Raw genomic sequence first — 21,526 nt, 5'->3', positions numbered from 1 at the left:
AGGGCGCATGCCCAGGAACATAACCTTGTTTTCTACTCCAGTTCCTGCTGGCCAGGCACTTCGTCCTCTCCCTGGCCCTAAGAGTCACGAGTAGACCCTTGTGCAGAAATGCCTGTCTTCCCACACCCCCTGAAACCCTGCACATCATCACAATGGTGATAATGGAAGTCAAGTTCCCTCTGAAGATAGAACTTTTTTTCTTTAAAGTAGAAAGGGAACAAAATCAGCAAAGGCGGACATTTTATTTTATTTTTTCCAGATCAAGATTTGGCCAAAAAAAAAAAAAAAAAAAAGATTTGGCCTTTTAGAGTTTTTTTGATAGACGGTTGAGGCATATCCAGGCAAGAACATTTTCTGTGTGCGTTCCAAATCGACTGTTTTATTTGATACTATCCCACTATGGAAATGACCTATTTTTTAAAAAGAAAATTTCTAGATGAGCCCAGAAGTAGGTTAGATTGAACAGACCAGCGAGAAGCTATGTAAAAAATAGTTTGAACATGCTTTGTTCTAAGATTTTTCTCTTGTTATGTAAGTTCAGTGACTCTCAGGATGGAATGTGACTTTCTATGATTTGTGAAGATCTTAGGCTGTCTTTCCTTGCTTAGTTTCAGTGTGCGTGTGTGTGAAGATTTGCTTGCATGTCTTGCTTCCAAGTATGTCCCTGTTGCCCTTGGAGGTTAGAGAGGCCATCACATCTGCAACTGGCATTATCGAGGTCGTGAGCCACCATGTGGGTGCTGGGAATGGAACCTGGGTCCTCTGGAAGAGTAACCAGTGCTCTTAACCACTGAGCCATCTCTCCAGCTCCCTACTTTCCCTTTTACGTGTGAATTCGCACCAGGACCTCTGTCATACTGGCATTCACCATGAGTTCAGCTCTCCTGTTCTAGCCTCATACAAGCTTGGCTTTCAGAAAACCACATGGCAGGGAGCTTTCCTTGGCTAATTCTACCGGTATGAACTCAAGTGTTTTATATCTTGATATAACTTGTCTTTCATCCAGACTTTAAGGCAAGTCGTGAATTAGGCCTTCAGGAATGTGATTAGTAACACCTGTTCTTGAAGTTGGTCAGGGAGGAGGGTGTCGTACAAGTGGCAGCAGCTACGAACAGCGTTCATCAATCGTGGCTGGCTGGCGTGAAGGGCTGCTAAGTTCAGGAAAATTAGTATGATGTAGGACTGTCTGGACAAATTCTATCTCAGCGCATCAGGAGATGGTAGTTCCTGCTTCATACTATTGTTCTGAAGATGACACCAGATAATGGATGTAAGACCCTTTAGTGTAGTCAACTTCCAGTAGATGCTGACAGTGATTAACTGTCTCCTGGGACTCAGAGCTTTCTGAGGCGTATCCGGTGTGTGACTCCGTGGGCTGTTTCCTAGCAGCATCTGATGCTGGCGTTCAAGGTGGTCCTGCTGGAAGAGTGTGTGGCTCGTGTGTAAATGCTGTTATTGGACGGCAGGGTTCACTAAGGTCTAGATTATGGTGGCTGGACATACTCAACTGCCCAGTCCTTCATCAACCAAAAGTAGACATCCAAATTTTGAAGTGTTTATCTAATTATCCTTTATCAATAAATACTCAGGGCAAAAACCTGAATGATTAAAGAAGTGACGGAGAAGAGACCAGTGACCTCTTCTTTCTCTCCTTCCTCAATCCAAAAGGGTGGAGAATCTTTCTAAGCTCCGTCCTACCTCTTCCTGTGTCTCTCTGTATGTCCTCTGCCTTCCAAAACCTCTATGGCTAATTTTGGTCAGCTTGTATATAGCTCCATCCTCTGATTCAATGTAAAATTTATCGGCAGTCTCAGAAGTGTCAGAATGTGATCAAAATATTCCATACCAAAATTTGGTAATTTTTATCTTGAACTTTAGGATTGGGTTACTTTTTAGATATGTAGTTTATCCAAGGTCTCATGGCTTAACCAAGTGGTATCATAGGATAATTAAATCCCTTTCTTTTCTATATAGTGTGAGATGAGATGGACCTATAGCTAATTTCTAGTTTTTGTTTTTTTCCTTCCAAAGGACCTTTCTTTGTTGAGAGAATTTAGTGAATTGAGTCTAGTCCTGCTGGCCTTTCTTAGCGTAGCTCTGCCTTCCTTAGCGTAGCTCTGCCTTCCTTAGGCGACTTCGCCTGTCTTTATTGTCTCATTGTGAGCTTGACAAGAACGCTCTTGGGCCCCACGTATGGGGCCTGGCATGAGCCAAGACTTTTGAGCTCTGTTGTGTGAATATTTGTGGAGGGGAATCATTAGTCTACAAGCTTTGGCTGCCTCACCTCCTTATCCCCTGGGAGATCCTCCACACTGTCCATGGTTTGGAGGTCCTTGCTCTCTAGGGCTCTAACACTCTGCTTGGTAGTTTGCTTGGAGGGGCTCCTTCTACCTGCCTCCTAGATATCCTTTGGGCTCATTGCCTGGCTTTTCCCCACAAGGGAACCAAGGACTCACAAGGTAAGCGCTGACTTATCTGCTTGTCCCTCTGCTGGCTTTTTCTCTCCCCCAGTCTTCCTGCTTTTGCATTATATGTAGGGGTCTGGGCTGTGCCTCCTCCCTAAAGTGACGGGGGAGCATTGGATGGAAGGCAATAAATCCAGGCTTAGTTTTAGAGAGGAGGAGTCAGGAAGAACACAGCTGTCGGTAGTTTCAGCCCATGGAGCCTTCATTTGCCCAAGGCTTGTTGAGTACCCGTTCAAGGCTCGCTGTTGAGCACCTGTCCAAGGCTCACTGTTGAGTGCCTGTCCAAGGCTCGGTGTTGAGTACCTGTCATGTGCTGCATACTAAGAAGATGGAACTGAGGTGACATCTTGGTTCACATGGAGCTGAAAGTCTCACAGAGTCAAACTTGCTGAAGTCACTTTTACTAAACTTTTAGGAATTCTATGGCTCAGTTATTCAGTTTAGCTATTAGGAAAATCAGATAACGTAAATAAACCATATGAAATGTTCAGAACTCACAGCTTGCCAATATCACTCTCACTGAAGCCTTTGCGTTTAGGTCTGCTGTGTCTCTCAGGAGACGGCTCCACACCTGTGCACTAGGAGCCACATACCTGTCTCCAAATCCCAAGAGACAAGGTTATTGCTCATGGAGGGACAGTTTATAACACAGGGAAGAATAAATAATCGTAATTAGTCTGGGCGCCTTCCCCTGGTCACACTGTAGCCACTGAGCAGCGTGCACTGTGTGTGTGTGGGGGAACAGACAAGAGCTCTTCCGAAGACAACATAGAGAAGGTCGGAGTACGATGGGAGCATGGAAGAGAAGGGGTAAGCGGATGGTGGAAGGTGGTAGGAGAGGCTTCTGCGTAGACACATGAAGATCTGGGGCTGAGCTACACCTGGGAGAGACAAGGTGGTGGTGTAGACACACTTCACCAAACCGAAGAGCATCGAGTATTCCGGTTGTTGCAAGTATGTTAGTTCTATGATAGAAAAGAGTCTCCAGGGCAACGGTGGGGTACGAAAGACCATGATAGCTCTCTGAGGTTCATGCTGAGTCCTGTGAGGACTCAGGAAGAGGCTTCATGCCTTGACCACGCTGACACTGGAAAGGAGGTGATGGTGATAAGCGAGGCAGAAGGGAGGTTGTGGTCGTAGTAGCCAGGAGAAGATGGCTAGCAGACATGGAGGACAGGGAATAGACTTGCGGACGTGTGTGACGAGGGTGCGCTGAAGCAAGCCATCGAGGACAGTGCCCCCGTTTCTGTCTGGGATTGGCGTGTTTGTAAAGTGTTACAGCTCTGAGGGGAAAGGGTCCCCCACCTTAAGTGTTATAGCTCTGCTCAGGTGTGTGTGTGTGTGTGTGTGTGTGTGTGTGTGTGTGTGCGCGTGTGTGTGTGTAGGGAGGCTTCCCAGTATACAGTTCTGAAGGGAAGGAAAGCAGGGGGTACCACAAAGTCACACTACACAGCAAATGTTACACAAGAGATGTATTGGGAGGGAAAACCCCAGGTGGGTGGCCGCCTCTGCTCAGGTGAGAAGCAGCAGAGGACTGAGCAGCAGGCAGATTTTTATAAGAGTTTCTTGGGGGTGGAACTTCCCAGGGTAGGGATTGGTAGGATTTCAGGTCCTGAGCTCGGGCTTTTTTCTCCGTAGGACTGGGTCTGTGCCAAGCAGTTAAGGCAGTTAGAGTGTTCTGTGGGCGGAACTTGGTGGCTGGGGGTCCTCAAGGGGCTTGCAGTGTTCCTGCTGGTTATGTCTTGTGAGGTAGAGAATACAGAAAGAACTAGCTTGAGAGAGGCAATTCGGGAATATGTGTGGATTCACTTATGTGAAATTTCAGTAGGGGAGAAGGTAAGACATTGCTATGGGATTTGGGATTCAGAGGGCAGGGGAAGCGGCGGACTACAGAGAGGCATAGTCAGAGCATATCTTTTTTTATTTGTTTGTTTTTTCAAGACAGGGTTTCTCTGTGTAACAGCCTTAGCTGTCCTGAACTCACTCTGTAGACCAGGCTGGCCTCGAACTCACGGAGATCCGCCTGCCTCTGCCTCCCGAGTGCTGGGGTTAAAAGCGTGCGCCACCACTGCCTGGCGAGTGTGTGTCTTTTATGTACATTTTAATGATGGCTTCTGTGTATTCGTTCCTAGTTCGATCCTGAGGCCTACTCTGCTGTCGGTATCTACAGTTGGCAGAGATAGAGTCAGATCATGTAGTCCCATCTGATGATTTACCGCTCAGAACCAATCATGACATGCAACAAGGGCCTGCTGCATCACGATCCCGTGCTGGGTGTGCTGAGTTGTCTTACAGTGTCATGGGGACCCACCAGAGAAGACTGCTCAGACGAGAATTTCAGCCAATAGGAAGCCTTTATTAGCCAGGGGCAACTACACTGGCTATTTGGGATCCCAGCGTAACCCTGAACCTTTCTCAGGGTGAGCTTTAAGGCATGGGTTGTCACTACTTCAGTTAACGAGAGCAGTTAGCCAGAAGCAGAATTAGCTACAGAAGCCAAAAACCAAAGTTAGTACATTGAGAGACTTTGCACAACTATGGGCTTTGATGGATGAGGCCTTTGTTTTTGCTTTGGCAGGTGGTGCCGTCAACATGCTGAGTTTGGTGACCTGAATGGCACTTCCATCATGGAGTCAGTTGTGCTAAGGTTTGGGGGCTTACTAATGCTCGAGGTCTTGTTACACTAGACAGTCCACGGACACACGGTCCTTGCCTGCCAATATGTTGGCTAGATAAGTAAATGAAAAAAACTTAAGCACAGTCATGTTCTATGTACCGGTTGGGTCACAGGCTAGGAATACAATAAGGATTTAGGAAACAGAGAGGAGTTGGGGCTGAAGTATTCCAGGGGCTGCCTAGAGGAGGTGAAGCTGAGGGTCCTCACGGGACAGGACAGACTCATGGGAGGTGATACTGGGAAAGGGAGGGAAATTTCATTCACAGTGGGCCGTTCATCCATTCAGTACATAACAGTCCTCAGTAAATGTCTGAGTAAGTAAGGTCCGGCCGGTGGTTCAGGTTCTGCTCAGGTTGACGTGTTTGTGGGGTACCTGGATGCTATGCAAGAATCGTGACTTTACGTTGAGGATTTTTGAGATTTATTTCACTATAGCCATTTTTGAGACAATCTCACATGGGCAGTAAATACATTAGACCAGCTGGCCACTGTGAAGAGCCCTCTCCACTATTGCTTAGGGTCTTAGCTAGGGTCATACTTGTGGATTCCTGAGAATTTCCCTGGTGCTAGGTTTCACACTAGCTCCACAATGGCTCTCTCAGTCAAGATGTCTCTTTTCTTGCTCTCCCTCTCTGTCCTTCCCCCATCTCAACCATCCTGTTCCCTCATGTTCTCCTTTTCCCTCCCCTTCTCCCGTCCCCTTCAGCCCTCCCTTCTCCCCCCACCTCACAACCCCAATTTTTTCAGGAGACCTTGTCTCTTTCCCCTTTCCAGGGTTATCCATGCATGTCTCTCAGGGTTTTCCTTGTTCCAACCTCCCTGATGTCATGTATTATAGGTTGGTTATTCTTTGCTTTATGTCTAATATCTACTTATGAGTGAGTACATTCCATGTTTGTCTTTCTGGGTCTGGGTTACCTCACTCAGGATGTTGTTTTCTACTTCCTTCCATTTGCAAATTTCAAGATTTTTTTTTTTTTTTTTTACCACTGAGTAATACTCCATAGTGTAAATGTACCACATTTTTTATCCATTCTTCGGTGGAGGGGCATCTAGGTTGTTTCCAGGTTGTTAGGAATAATGCTGCTATGAACACGACTGAGTAAATGTCCTTGTGATATGAGTGTGCATCCTTTGGGTATATGCCCAAGAGTGGTATTGCTGGGTCTTGAGGTAGATTGATTCCCAACTTTCTGAGAAATCACCATACTGATTTCCAAAGTGACCATACAGATTTTCACTCCTACCAGCAATGGAGGTGTGTTGCCCTTACTCCACATCCTCTCTAGCATAAACTATCATTGGTGTTTTTGATCTTAGTTATTCTGACTTGTGTAAGATGGTATCTTAGAGTCATTTTGATTTGCATTTCCCTGATGGCTAAGGATGTTGAGCAATTCCTTAAGTGTCTTTTGGCCATCGAGATTCTTCTGTTGAAAATTCTCTGTTTAGATCTGTACTTCATTTTTAATTGGATTATTTGGTATTTTAATGTCTAGTTTCTTGAGTTCTTTATATATTTGGAGAGCAGTCCTCTGTCAGATGTGGGCTTGATAAAGATCTTTACCCATTCTATAGGCTGCTGTTTTGTCTTATTGACTATGTCCTTTGCCTTACAGAAGCTTCTCAGTTTCAGGAGGTCCCATTTATTAATTGTCTTTCTCAGTGTCTGTGCTACTGGTATTACATTTAGGAAGTGGTCTCCTGTGCCCATGCATTCAAAGCTGCTTTCCACTTTCTCTTCTTTGAGGTTCAGTGTGGATGGATTTATGTTGAGGTTTTTGATCCATTTGGACTTGAGTTTTGTGCATGGGGATAGATATGAATCTATTTGCATTATTCTACATGTTGATATCCAGTCATGCCAGCTTCATTAGTTGAAGATGCTTTCTTTTTTCCATTGTATAATTTTAGCTTTTTTATCAAAAATCAGGTGTTCATAGGTGTGTGGATTAATATTATGGTCTTCGATTCAATTTCATTGGTCCACCTATCTGTTTTTATGCCGATACCAAGTGATTTTCATCACTGTATCTCTATAGTAGACCTTGAAGTCAGGGATGGTGATGCCTCCAGAAGTTCCTTTATTGTATAGGATTGTTTGGGCTACCCTGTTTTTTTTTTTTTTTTGTCTTTCCATATGAAGTTGAGTATTGTTCTTTTGAGGTCTGTGAATAATTGTGTTGGGAGTTTGATGGGGACTGCATTGAATCTGTAGATTGCTTTTGGTAAGATTGCCATTTTTATTATTCTGATCCTACATATCCAAGAGCATGGGAGATCTTTCCATTTTCTGGTATCTTTTTCAATTTCTTTCTTCAAAGACTTGAAGTTCTTATCATATAGATCTTTTACTTCTTTGGTTGGCATTACCTAAGATATTTTATATTATTTGTGGCTACAATAATATCAGAGGTTTTTCTGATCTCTTTCTCAGCCCTCTTATCATATGTATATAGGAGGGCTACTAATGTTTTTGAGTTGATTTTGTATCCTGCCAAATTGCTGAAGGTATTTATCAGCTGTAAGAGTTCCCTGGTAGAATTTTAGGGTCACTTATATATACTATCATATTATTTGCAAATAGTGAAAGTTTGACTTATTCTTTTCCAATTTGTATCCCCTTGATCTCCTTCAGTTGTCTTATTGTTCTGTCTTGACTATATTGAATTGATTGGAGAGAGTGGACAGCCTTGCCTTGTTCCTGATTTTAGTGGAATCGCTTTGAGTTTCTCTTCATTTAATTTGATGCTGACTGTTGGCATGCTGTATATTGCTTTTATTTTAGATACATTCCTTGTATCCCTGATCTCGCCAAGACCTTTATCATGAAGGGGTGTTGGGTTTTGCCAAAGGCTTTTTCAGCATCTAATGAGATGATCCTATGGTTTATTTTTTTTTAAAAAAAAGTTTATTTATATGGTAAATTACATTGACAGATTTTTGTATATTGATCCATCCTTGCATCTCTGGGATGAAGCCCACTTGATCATGGTGGATGATTTTTTTTTGATGCGTTCTTGGATTTGGTTTGCCAGTATTTTAGCATACATGTTCATGAGGGAGATTGTCTGTAATTCTCTTTCTTAGATGGGTCTTTGAATGGTTTGGGTGTCAGGACAACTGTAGCCTCATAAAAAGAGTTTGGCAATGTTTCTTCTGTGTTGTTATTTTCTTTGTTCCTATTTTATTGATTTCAGCCCTCAAATTGATTATGGAGAAATCTCACACTAGTGACTTAACAGCACACATGAAAGCTCTAGAACAAAAAGAAGCAGACTCACCTGGGGGCGGGCAGGGCACATTTGCCCATCATTGTCCTTTCAGGGAGGCCTCGTGCTAGTTAATGCTGTGTTGGACTTCATGGGCACTTCATATTGAAGGCCCCTTTGTAAACAGTGTGGCGTTAGCAGGCACATGGATTCTGGAAGGCTGGAAAGCAAAAGAGCAATGGCAGAGTCACCACAGAGGATGTGTCGGTTCCCCCAACACGCCCGTTTGGTTTATACTTTTTGCATACTTGTGAAGTGGAGCTAGCGGCTGTCCTGAGCTCTGACTTATGAGTTCCCTGCCTAGGGCCTTCAGTGGTTCCTGGATTTGCTCCATATTAGCTCTTCTGATCTTGGCTTTTCCACATTGAAAATCTGTATATCATCATTTTATTATATATGAAAGGTTATTTGGTAAAATGCAATATAAATATGATTTAAAAGCCTAAATAAAAACAGAAGCGAATCCTCCTCTCTCCTCCGCTCCCGCCCCCTCCACTCTTCTCCCTACCTCATCACTGTCCTCTCCTCTTCCCTTCCACTCCCTATCTAGTCCAGGCTGGCTTGGAACTCACTGTGTGGCCTAGGCTGACCTTGAACTCACAATCTCCTTGTTTCCGCATATGATGGGATTATGGACAATTGCCACCACACCCAACTTGGGACTTTGCTTAACTCCATAAAATGCATGTAGTAAAATCCTGTGATAAGCATATGCAACAGGGAACATTAGGGCATCTTTGAAATCAGGACCATGGCAGGAATTCATGATTGCTCGCTCTTTGGCATTAGTTTATCATCTTAGCCAGCACAAAATGTCTTTCCGTAAGGAGGTGCACAAAGATGATTAGAATTATGTATTCAACCTGGTTAAAAAAAAACTCAAGGGGCTGGAGAGACGGCTCAGTAATTAAAAGCCCTGGCTGCTCTTCTAGAGAATCTGGGTTTTGATTTCAGCATCCTGTGTGTAAGTCCAGTTCTGGGGCATGAGGTATCCTCTTCTGGTCTCCACAGGCACCACGTACAAGCTTGCAGTACACAGATGTACATGCAGATAAAATGCTCTACCCATAAGTCTAAAATAATTTTAAAAAGTAGACGCTAGGCTTAGTGGCACAGGCCCATTCCCCCAGCTACTCAGGAAGTTGAGGCAGGAGAATCATATATACAAACACACACACACACACACACATGCACACACACATAGAGATGTAGATGATTATAATAAAAGAGTCCCATACTAGCTCAGAATGGAGTGTAATAAAGGGTTCTTTATTTAGGGGTAGACTCAGATCAACAGTCCTCTGCACGAGCCAGGAATAGGACCCAAATCCAGCAGCCAAGAGACCTCACGTACATCTGTATTTATAGTATAAGAGACCATGCCCAAGTGGGCTGGTATCTTAAAGGCTTTGGGCTGAAGGAGTTCCCATAATACATAGACAGACAGACAGAAAGGCAGAGAGAGAGAGAGAATGGGAATATCATCTTTGGCATTATACACTAATAATATAAAGTTTATCTATAAATAACATTTAATTGAATCAATAGCAAATAATTTGATACAATGAGATCATTTGGTATGGATGCTGGCTAGAAAAATCAATTTGTAAATGTAATTATATTTCACAAATTGCAACAATCAGCAAATATACTCTAAAAAGAACATTCTCTCTATCTTTCTCTGTCCTTCCTTCCTTCCTTCCTTCCTTCCTTCCTTCCTTCCTTCCTTCCTTTCTTCTTTCTGAGACAAGGTTTCTCTGTATAGCCCTGGCTACCCTGCAACTCACTCTGTAGACCAGGCTGGCCTTGAACTCTGAGATTCGCCTATTTCTGCCTCCTGAGTACCAGGACTAAAGATGTGTGTCACCACCACCCAGGTATAAAGGACAATTTCTATCATAAAATAATAAGAAACTGTAATATACTTAGGACAAAATCGAGCATGATGTGTGTGTGTAAGATCTTCAGATTGTATTGCAGTTGGTTATGAGAGGCTACATGAGTGCCAGGGACTGAATTCCAGGCCTCTGCAAGAGCAGTAAACACGCTTAGCCACTGAGTCATCTTTCCAGCTCCATTGGTCCTTTTAATGTCACTCATGTACCTGTGTATTTCTAGTTCTGGGGACTGAAATCCTCTTCTGGCCTCTGTTGGCTCCTGCATGCATGTAATACACATATGTACATTCAGTTACACACACACATGCACATAAATAAATAAATAATAAAACATTTAAAGGGCCTAGATAAACGGAAGATAGCCCATGTCCATGGGTAGGGAGAAATAACTTAAAAGAAATGTTGGTTCAACCTAAATTGACCTATAATGAGGTCTCTATCAAAGGCCTGCTGGGGTGTGCCCTGGAACTCGAGAAGCTGGTTTGTAGAAAGAATAAAGGACTAGATGGGACATACAAGGTGATTTCTCAAGAACAGCCAAAGGCTTGAGGACTTAGCCCGTCAGAAATCAGACATCATGAAGCTGCAGAAGTAATATATGTGTGTAAACTGACCTTATGTAATTGGCTAGAGAGACAGAAATAGATCACTGTGTATGTGAAGTCTCGTGAACTACAGTGGCATGACAGGGAGTGGGAAAAATAAGGATCAATAAGTAGAACTCATTGGAAAATTTGAATTTCCTTTTGACATTGTGTTATAAAACTCAGTAGCTAATAGACAAAGAGCTTACGTATCAAAAGTAAAAGATTGCAATTTTACCTTCCTACCTTGGGATGCAAACTTTTTTATCCTTGTGGGTGCTTCCACTCTCTGGCCACATTTTCTGCCTTGATATTCTAATATATATGTTATATATTAGATTATATAATTACAATTATATATATTTTAATATATATGTGTGTGTGCACGTGTGTAAAAAGAGACTGCTTGTTCATTTCCCTACTACTCAGACCTGAATAATCACACAGAAACTATATTAATTACAACATTATTTGGCCTATTAGCTCAGGCTTCTTATTAACTAACTCTTACATCTTAAACCAACCCATTTCTATTAATCTGTGTACTGCCACGAAGCTGTGGCATACCGATAAGTTTCCTTCATGTCTCTCTCCTTTGGCAGCTACATGGCATCTCCTTGACTCCGCCTACTCTCTCTATATCTCTGTTCAAATTTCCCACCTGACTTTACTCTGCTAAGCCATTGGCCAAAACAGCTTTATTCATTAACCAATAAAAGCAACACATATACAGAAGGATCTCCCACATCATTTGTGTGCATGCGTTCCTGTACCACATGTGTGCCTGATACTGGCAGAGGCCAGAAGAGAGTGTCAGATCTCCTGGAACTGAAGTTACAGGTGGCTACCACATGGGTTCAGGGAATCAAACCCCCATCCTCTGAAGGAGCAGCCTTAACCATAGAGCCATTTCTCCAGTCTTTTGGAATTTTTTTTAACTTGCTTAAATATGTATTTCTAATCGTCTTTGTGTATCTCCATGTTTATCTTCCTCTGTTGAATTGATTTCCTTGTGCAAGGACTCCAAACAGCCCCAGAGCTCATGGACAGGTTCAAGTGAAGGGAGGGGGAGGGGCAGGAAAGCCAGGAAGATGGGAGCCAAAGGCGAGGGTCTGCTACAGTTAGACAAGCCATGGGTCTGGGATTTCAGGTAGTGACGAGCATCAGCATGAACTCTAAGACTCCCAGGACTTTGGTAATGCTCATATAAAGAAAGCATCTCTGTCTTCAGCTGTTTGCAAGGTGAGGGAGGCATCAGCAGATAGAGGATGCTTGATGGGGGGACGTCCTAAGGACCACCTTCAAGGTCACGTCTAAGGACCACCTTCAAGGTCACATCCTAAGGACCACCTTCAAGGTCACGTCTAAGGACCACCTTCAAGGCCACGTCTAAGGACCAGCTTCAAAGTCACATCTAAGGACCACCTCCAAGGTCACGTCCTAAGGACTACCTTCAAGGTCACATCCTAAGGACCACCTTCAAAGTCTGGGGGCTGGATAAACTGTAGGCTCCCAACTCTGCACAAAGGGGGACATTTCTGTTTTCCCGCTCACAGAGTGGAGTCTGGCCTAAGCAGTTCCCTCCAAGGTTCTGGATTTGAGTCTCGAGCTCCTGTCTGAGGAGAGATCCTTCCCTTAGTCATCTTGTGATTCCTCCTTCCTACTCCTGGAACACTACAACATATTCAAAAGTTTTATTCCTTGATTTTCGTGCAAGCAGTGTTGAGACAATGGGTTATTAGGTCGTGTCTGTTCCCATAGGCCTTACAGTCTGTGCTTCCCATAACAACTTCAGGCTCCTGTTTCTCTTTTTAGAATTCTTACTTTTACTTTGCTTTGTGTAGACGGGTATTTTGCCTGCATGCATGTCTGTGTGCTGTGCATGCTTGCGGAGGCCAGAAGAGGGCTCTGATCCTTTAGAACTGCAGTTATACACAGTTGTGAGCCACCATGTGGGTGCTGGGAATCAAACTCAAGTCCTCTGGAAGAGCAGCCAGTTCTCTTATCGGCTGAGCCATCTCTCCAGCCATGCTGTCTATCCTTCAATAGAATTGTGGTTTCCCAAATGTTTTCACTTGTGAGACCCTGTTCTTTAAACTTAAGCCATTGTGGGTTTTCTAGATTATAGGTGTGATCATTTGCTTCCTGTCTAACCCATTCCTGCCCTCCTCCAGTCCAGTTCCACTGCCAGGTCTTTACTTTTGGGAGGTGTTTTCTACCCTGGCATCACCAAATCAGTCCCTTGTGCTTCTGTAGTTCCTATGGAGTTGTAATGCTTAAAATATGATGTTTGGGGACTGGAGAGATGGCTCAGCAGCTAAGAGCACTGGCTCCTCTTCCAGAGGTTCTGAGTTCAATTCCCAGCACCCACATGGTGGCTCACAGCCTTCTGTAATAGGATCAGATTCCTTCTTCTTGTGTGCATGAAGACAGGGTACTCATATACATAAAATACATGAATAAATAAATCTTTAAAAAATATGATGCTTGACTGTTACTTGGTTTTCCCCCTCACTGAACTTGGAACTTTTTGTTGGGAGGGACTGGCCTTTGTTTACCATCGTGTTTCCCGTGAACTGAAATATAATGCCTGTCATATATTAGCCCCCATTAACTGCTAAGTGGATCCATGTCTCCACAGAGAGTTTAGAATGCTGCTTACACCAGCTCCTTTTCTGGGAGGGAGGGAGGGAGGGAGGGAGGGAGGGAGGGAGGGAGGGCAGAGTGGAGGGAAAAGACTTCTCACAAAGTCACAGTGCCTGGTGGGAGAATCTGAGCAGGAGCCCGGCTTCCTCCAGAGAAAAGCGCTGTGCCCTGGAAGGTCCTGCAGAAATGGGGCAGTATTTCCTCCTCTGGTGTCTTGGGTGACGACAATGGGCTGACAGAGTCACCCCTCATGGGTGGCTCACGTCCGTCGACTCGTGGGGGAAGTACAACTGTGCTTGCTAATACGTGACCTCTCTTTCCCTCTGTCTTCTGCTCACAGCGTCAAGCTGAGCCCTCAGTCCACGGTGCAGGCCCAGGATGATGAGGAGAGCCGGAGGACAGTCACTGTCAACCCTGCCCACATGGGAAAGGCCTTCAAGGTCATGAATGAGCTTCGAAGGTACTTTCCTACCCTCCCTGTGCCCTTTGAGATGGAACCCGAAGGGTGAGCTCCACTAGAGGCCGAGAACAGACGTTGGGGCACACTCTTACTGGGTTCCAGCTTCGTGGCCCGCTCTTGCTCCACTCCCGCTTCAGATTCTGAGACTGAAGCCTCCCCCTTTATAATTATTCAATGCCTACATTTCAGTGATTAATCACAGGGGGCGTTCATTTGTGGGTAGAGCAAGTCAGTGGCTAAGCCTGGGAGCTGACATTGGGGTGACTGCGTACTGACACACAGGGCAGATGAGATAGCAGATGGCACACACTGTTTAGCTCCCCTTCTCTCGTCTCTCGGACAGAGTTTGGCTTGGGAAGGCTGCCACACAAGTGGCAGAATGCACCTCTCCTGAAACGTATGTCTACTCTGTAAAGATGTGGGGTGAAAGGGCATCTAATCCCTCCAAGTTGGGTGGTGAGGGCAGCAGGGCTATTTGTAAGGCCAGTGTACATGTTTGGCAAGCATGTTCTGAGATGGGTTCTGGGCACTGAACGTGTTCTCTGGTACAAAGCCAATGGGGAGCATTTCCTCCTGTCTCAGCTACTGCCCAGGCCCTGGGAGGAGTAGGTAGGAGCCACGAGGTCAGGAGTGTGAAGAGTTTTTTTTAAAAGAGTCTCTCAGAGCAAGCGTGCTCGGATACAGGATGTACCAGGCCTGACAGTCGCAGGTGCACAAACTTATATTTGTTTTCTAAAGGGTGGAGCAGGACAAGCATGAAAATGAACTTTGGGCGTGTAGGAGACACTTGAGCTGAGTGTTGAAGGCCAAGGAAGAGTTAAAAACACAAAGGGTGGTGGGGGTAGGGAGGAGACCTCTAGGCAGAGAAAGCAACACACGGCTGACCGAAGTGTATGCCGCGTGGGGGATGGATCATATTTAAACAGATGCTCTCTTTGATTCCTTTAGGAAATCTTTTGAACTTTACTATCATTGTATGTGTGTGTGTGTACACGTGTGTTTGTCACATCACGCGTCCGTATGTGTCTGTGTACAGGAACATGTTTGTGCTACAGTGTGCATCTGTGTGTATATGTGTGTCTGTGTGTGGGTGTGCGGGTGTCACGGTGTGCATTTGGGAGGCAGAGGACAACTCTCAGCCAGTTCTCTCCTTTCCCCTTTAGATGGGCTCTGGGGATTGAGCTCAGGTTGTCAGGGTTACACGGCAAGCTCCGTAACCAGTGAGCCACCTTGCCAGTCCTGAAGTTATTCTCCGTTTGTTTTCTCAGTTCTCCTTTCTGCATGGCCAGTATTTAGCACGTGCACATGCACACACACACACACACACACACACACACACACACAAAATTAAATTAAGCAACATATGGCATATTGTTAAATTTGTTTAGGCCTCCTGCCAGATTCCCTGGAAAGTCTGGGAACGTAGGTGCTAGGATTGGAGGCCATGCACATGAACACGCACATCTTCCATCACTGAAGGATCTTTGCGGTGTTTCCTAGATACTGTTGGAGCTCCACATTTAGCCCTCAGGGCACACATTATGTCAGTTATCCAAGAGTGGGTTTTCTTCCCGGACCTGAGTTTGCCTGTGCAGATTCTCCCTCCTCACCCCCAGCTATGACCCTCCTTCCTTTTAGATTTAGAAGTCACCCTGGTGTGCCTGTTGGTTCCCGGATTTCACGTCTCTCTCCAGGAGCGTCTGCTTGACTTGGGTCTCTACCTCTGCCCAGAAGTCGTACTGTTTCTTTGCCTTTTAGGGCTTGGCACTGCTGACACCTGAGGAACGCTAGCTCCTTCTAGACACTGTGGGAAAATGGAGTCTTGTACTCAAACTTGATTGGTCTTGAGAATGCACGTAGGCATATTGAAGGCTCTGCTGTGGCTGACTAAAGATTCCCACACGTACTTGAGACTTAGACGCCTGTTAGCGTTTGGGAAAACATGGGTCTGAGAACCACAGTCCTTTGCTGAGGTTTAAATGAATACTCTCGTCTGTCCCCTTTCTGCTTTGTTCAGATGTTTATGTTTGAAATTTTTATTTTGGGTGTAGGCATGAGTTGTGCCTGCCCTCTGCCTCTGTCTTCCTTTCTGTGCTGTAGTTATTGCAGCAGAACATCTAGAGAAGGAGGGTGATCAAAGAACCACCAATAGAGGTGGCTCAGTGGTTTAGAGCCCTGGCTGCTCTTGCAGAGGACCAGAGTGCAAATCCAAGCTCACAACCATTTGTAATTCCAGTTTCAGGGTCTGACACCCTCTTTCGGCCATGACAGGCACTCACTGCATGCATACTGCAAGATGTACATCCAGCTAAACACCCACATACATAAAATAAGAATAAAGGTTCAATGTTTTAAAAAGTCGCATATGACTTTGTCAATGACCTACTGATAGAGCTTTGGGGAATCGCTTTCTCTTCTTTGGCATACTTACAGATTGATTTCTCTCCCTGTTCTATCGTTGAACATTTTTTTTCCTACATTACTGTATCTAACATGAATCACATGGATAGATGGTATCCCACTTTTGGCATATTATAAAAGTCAGTCCCCTTTTGGGGATGTCATCATTCCTCATGCCACAGGGGAAAACCCACTCTCAGTGGTTAGCTTTCCATTGGCGTGTCTCTCTCACAAGCACAGACTTGGTTCCGGTACTGTGCGGTTCTAGCCTATACTAACCACGTGGCCCTGGGCAATTTAATCTCCCTGATCTCCCTTTTGTCAGCCATGAAGGGCAGCTAATAACACCACTCTTGCTACATTGTTAATGGTTGGTGAGTGACGGGCTCACTCTTGCTGGATTGCTGAGGGTTAGTCAGTGACCTGCTCAGAATAGTACTAGCACGTGTCTTGTGGTTGTTAAACACACATGCACTGTGGCAATTACTTCCATAGGATTAATTCCTGGAAAGAGAGTCGATTCAACAGCCTGGAAGACCATGGCCACAGGCCTTAGCTAATGCTGAGGCCTGGCCCATTACGTTCTGTCATGGTTAGCTTGTGTTGGGTTGCAGATGTCGGGCAGTGGGTAAGAGAATCAAAGCCTTGGCCCTCAGGGAGGCTTCTGTTCTTACGGTACTGAGAGGCAATATCAAACCCCAAGGTATTCGAAGACTGTCTTTAGAAAGTAGGGTCGATGGGTAAGGCAGGCAGAAGTACCTGCATCACTGTGTTATAGATGGGGCCTGCATCCCTGTGCTATTGATCCGGGTGACTTTAATGGGACTTTAGTGGTGAGCTGATAGGCAGACTTCACTCTGCTGAGGTGGCACTAATGACTGCTCCGGAGTACCCAGGGGCCTGGGCTTGCATCTCCCATTGTCTCCACGTTCCCCTCCCTCACTTTTGAACTATTTTAGTTCAAGCACACATGCTCTTTGCAATTTATGAATCACACAACTCCTGAGTTTCCTATTCTTTTTACTTCTGTGGTAGAGAAGGAGCTGTTGCCGTGGCAACCACTCAGCCTTGCCCCTCCTTTCCATTTCAGTGCGTGGTTCTGACTGTGGTGCCTTTGGGTGGCAGAGCTCTGGTGGGGGACTCTGGCTCCTGACCTAGAGCAGGTAGTGGAGACTAGACCTTTCTGGAGATGCACTTCCCGACCAGGCTTGAGAGAGGGGAGCGGGAAGCGTGGAGGCACCAGCCAGCGTTTAGAATTCTCTCTCTGTCTCTCTCTCTCTCTCTCTGCTGAAGGTTGGCTGGCCTTGCTGAGGGTTGCGTCCTTTCAGTGAGCTGTACCCCAGCCCCTTGGTGTTTTTCACCACCCTCTGCATGGCTACAGATCGCTCTATGCCTTCTTGAAAAAAAGACTATTACTTGCATGTGTGCATGTGTGTGTGGGTGCAAGCGTGTAAGGTGCACATGCATATGTGTGTATGTGCATTTAGAGGCCAAAAGACAACTTCAGGTTGTCCTTCCTCAGAAGCCACTCAGCTCTTTTAAAGATAGGATCCCAGTGACCTGGAATTCACCTAGTAGACCAGGCTAGCTGGCCAGTGGGCCCCAGAGAGATTTGCTTGGGATTACAAATGTGTGTCCCCCACACCTAGTCTTTTTCTTTTTTAATTTTGTGATGTGGGTTTGGGGGACTGAGGACCTGCTTATAAGATAAGCACTTTAACCACTAAGCCATCTTCCGGTCCTATTTTTGGGTTTTTGACTCTTGTAGCCCAGGCTGGCTAGACTCAAGTTTCTGGACCTCTTGCCTCCATCTCCAGAGTACTGGGATTCCGGGAGTGTGAGGCCACGCCGCCCTGGCGGTTCATCCACGCCACAGCGCATCTCAGCATTTTATTCTCTTTGGACAATGGTATTTACCTCTGGCCAGGCCCCACATCTAGCACCGCTTGCTGTCCGCCTTCTAGTGCACCGCCTTCTAGTCTGTGTGGTGTGTGTCTTCACTTCTCGGGTGTGCATGTAGGAGTGCGATTGCTCCTTTCCAAATCCCCGGTTCCTCATGATATTTGTTATTAGATGTGGCTTCGTTCGTAGGTTTTCTCTGGGTGTGAGGTGATGTCTGAGGACTCTGACCTTCTGTGACAGTTGTGACTGTGACCAGTGGCTGTTTCAATGTCTTATTTAGGAAGATATGTTTTGAAATCCCTTGTCTCCATTTTAAAATTAATCTATTTTTCTGTTGGTTATTTAGGTGTAAGTTTGAGTTGGTTTATATTCTAGATATAGGTCTGTTTTCATATAAATGTTTTGCCAAAAAAAGAAATCATTCTATGAGTCGGAAATCTGTGCTTCTCAATGATGTCCTGAAACTGCAAATGTTTTAAGCATGGACATCTAATTAGCATCTTTTTCTTTTGCTATTGATATCCTGGAACTAGCTCTTGTAGACCAGGCTGGCCTCAAACTCAGAGATCCACCTGTCTCTGCCTCCTGAGTGCTGGGATTAAAGGTGTGTGCCACCACCACCTGACATTGGTGTGATAGCTTTAAAGCCATTGTTTATCTGAAGCCATGACTTCCTTGTGTCTTCCTCTATTAGGCTGATATTTCGACTCTTACACTTAGCTATTTGGTTCACTTAGAAGTAATTTTTGTGCACAGTGCAAGGGAGCGATCCACTCCACTCCACTTTCTCTCCAGGCATCCTGTAACTCTTTCACAGCCGACTGCTCAGGGCACACTTACGAAAGGTCGATTAGAGGTCTGGGGAGACGGGACACTGGGTAAAGGGCTTGCGCTGCGCAGGGAACTGAGTTCAGCACCAGGAAGATGCCAGGTGCAGCAGCTTCTATCTGTAGACTCAGTGCCAAGGGCGGGGGTGGGAGACAGAGACAGGCAGATAGAGACGGGCAGCTTAGCCAATCGGGAGCTGAGTTTCAGCTTCAGTAAGGGACCCTGTCTCAGAAACGAGGCGGAGAGTTCACAAGATGTCTCAGTGGGTAGCAGCCCATGTGGTGGTAGGAAAGAACAGATTCCAGTCAGTTGTTCTTTGACCTTCATGTGCACGTGCATGCTTGCCATGGCATGACCTTTACACACACATGTTTGCCATGGCATGACCTTCATGTGTACACACATGCTTACTATGGCATGACCACATATACACACATGCTTACTATGGCATGATCTTCACACATACACACATGCTTGCTATGGTATGACCTTCACACGTACACACATGCTTACCATGGCATAACCTTTACACGCATACACATGCTTGCCTTGGCATGACCTTAGACAACACAATGCTTGTCATGGCATGACCTTCACACAACTATGTTTACCATGGTATGACCTTCACATGCACACACATGCTTGCCATGGTATGACCTTCAAATGTACATATACTTGCCTTGGCGTGCCCCCCACCTCAGCAAGACATGAAATGTAACAAACTTGAAAAATGAGGTGGAAAATAAAAAAGGCACCTGACATCGACCTTAGGCCTCCACATGCATATGCACACACGTGTGTGCACCTGTACACGCATGTACATACATACAAACATGCACCCTCTCATAAGTTAATTGACCGTAAATGTCATAAAATACATTAAACAGTAGCAAAAGCCTGTTTTTATGGCCTTCCAACTCTTTTCTGTGGATCTGTACAGCTGCCTGAGCGGCTGTTTCTGTGCTGTGATAAAATGCCTGGCAAGAGCAGCTAAAGAACAGCAGGTCTATTTGGGTTCAGTCTGAGGCTATGCCCACTAGTGTGTGTGTGTGGGGTTTGCAGCTCCAGGAACTTGAGGCAGATGGTTACAGTGTATTCTCTGTCAAGAATGGGGAACCATGGATGATGGTGCTCAGCTCATTTCCTCCTGTATATGCAGGCCAGAATCCCAGCCTAGGGAATGGCGCCGCTCACAGAGAACAGGTTCTTCCATCTCAGTTAAGCTAACCAAGATAATCCTCCATAGGTGTGCCTACAGCCATGTCCCAGGCCATCCTGGGCCTTTGACAATTGAGATACCATCACAGTGGCTGTTTCTATGTTAGTGTATTCTTTCGGGGGCTTGGTTCTTGCTCAGTATTTTTAAACAAGAGTCTCACCATTTTACCCAAAGTGGTCTCAAAACTGGGCCGCACGGTGTTTTTCCAGCTAAGGCTGTCAAGAAAACAGTGGAGGCTTGTTTGCTCGTGCTCTTGTGGCTACTTAGGGCAGAGTTGGTTCTGTTCCCGTTGGTGCCACCTGCTGTAGAATGAGGTCCAATGGTCTTGGCTTCTTAGTTCCCAAAGGTCTTACCCATCCCAGAAGCCCCACCACCAGCCCTCCATTCCTTGTCTTTTCTGGCCCTAAGTGCCAGCCAGTGATGAAGCCTGGGGATACTCCGGAGAAAGCACTGTATTTAGTCTAGAGAACTGTATTCAGAGTTCAGCCTTCTTATTTGGGCATCGCTTCCCTTCTTTGAGTTTTAGAGGCCAGATGCTATCCAAGGCTTGGGAGAGCGTCTGCAGATCCTGTGGGCTCAGGCTTTATGGTTCTGTTTCTCTGAGAGAAACGGAAACAGTGCATTGGTATTGGCAATGACTAAGTGTGCTGCTCCAGAGAAAGCAGGTGCTCAAGTTTTCTTCTATCCTTCAGCCATGACAGACTCATTGACCCAGCATCCTCAGACAGAAGCCGGACATGAGCAAGCTGAGATGCCCTTGCCTTCCTTGCCCATGAGCAAGCTGAGATGCCCTTGCCTTCCTTGCCCATGAGCAAGCTGAGATGCCCTTGCCTTCCTTGCCCATGAGCAAACTGAGATGCCCTTGTCTTCCTTGCCTCTCACCTGTTGCTAGCATTTTAAGGAAGAGGCTAGTGGTGATCAGGGTACCACAGAAGGAGCTTGGGGATTCAGTTACGTGCCTTCGAATCCCATCTCTACTTTCTTGTGGACCTTTGAGGATCTTATTGGTTTCCCTGGGCCTCTGTTCCCTCATTGCAGGATGCAGGCATAACAATTAGCCTCACTTCAGTGAGTTGGTTGTAGAGAGGATTAAATGAACCCGTGTTAGGCTGCGGGGAGCACTTAGGCAAGTGGTTGGCAATCCCTCACTCAGCAAATGCTGTCTGTGACAATAG

The 21,526-nt window shown here is 45.5% G+C and overlaps 1 protein-coding gene across 1 annotated transcript in view; it reads left to right on the top strand.

The window, feature by feature from the left end:
* Window positions 1-21,526, top strand: part of Klhl3 (kelch like family member 3) — a 115,396-nt gene that overhangs the window by 5,779 nt on the left and 88,091 nt on the right. Inside the window, 2 exon segments of the mRNA XM_038334485.1 lie at window positions 5,044-5,112; window positions 13,883-14,002. Of these exon segments, the coding sequence (XP_038190413.1) occupies window positions 5,044-5,112; window positions 13,883-14,002 (189 nt within the window).

Source organism: Arvicola amphibius, chromosome 6 (assembly GCF_903992535.2).
Source record: "Arvicola amphibius chromosome 6, mArvAmp1.2, whole genome shotgun sequence".
NCBI classification, from domain to species: domain Eukaryota; kingdom Metazoa; phylum Chordata; class Mammalia; order Rodentia; family Cricetidae; genus Arvicola; species Arvicola amphibius.
Note: the sequence above shows the minus strand (reverse complement) of the source record. Positions and strands in the feature narration are given on the sequence as shown.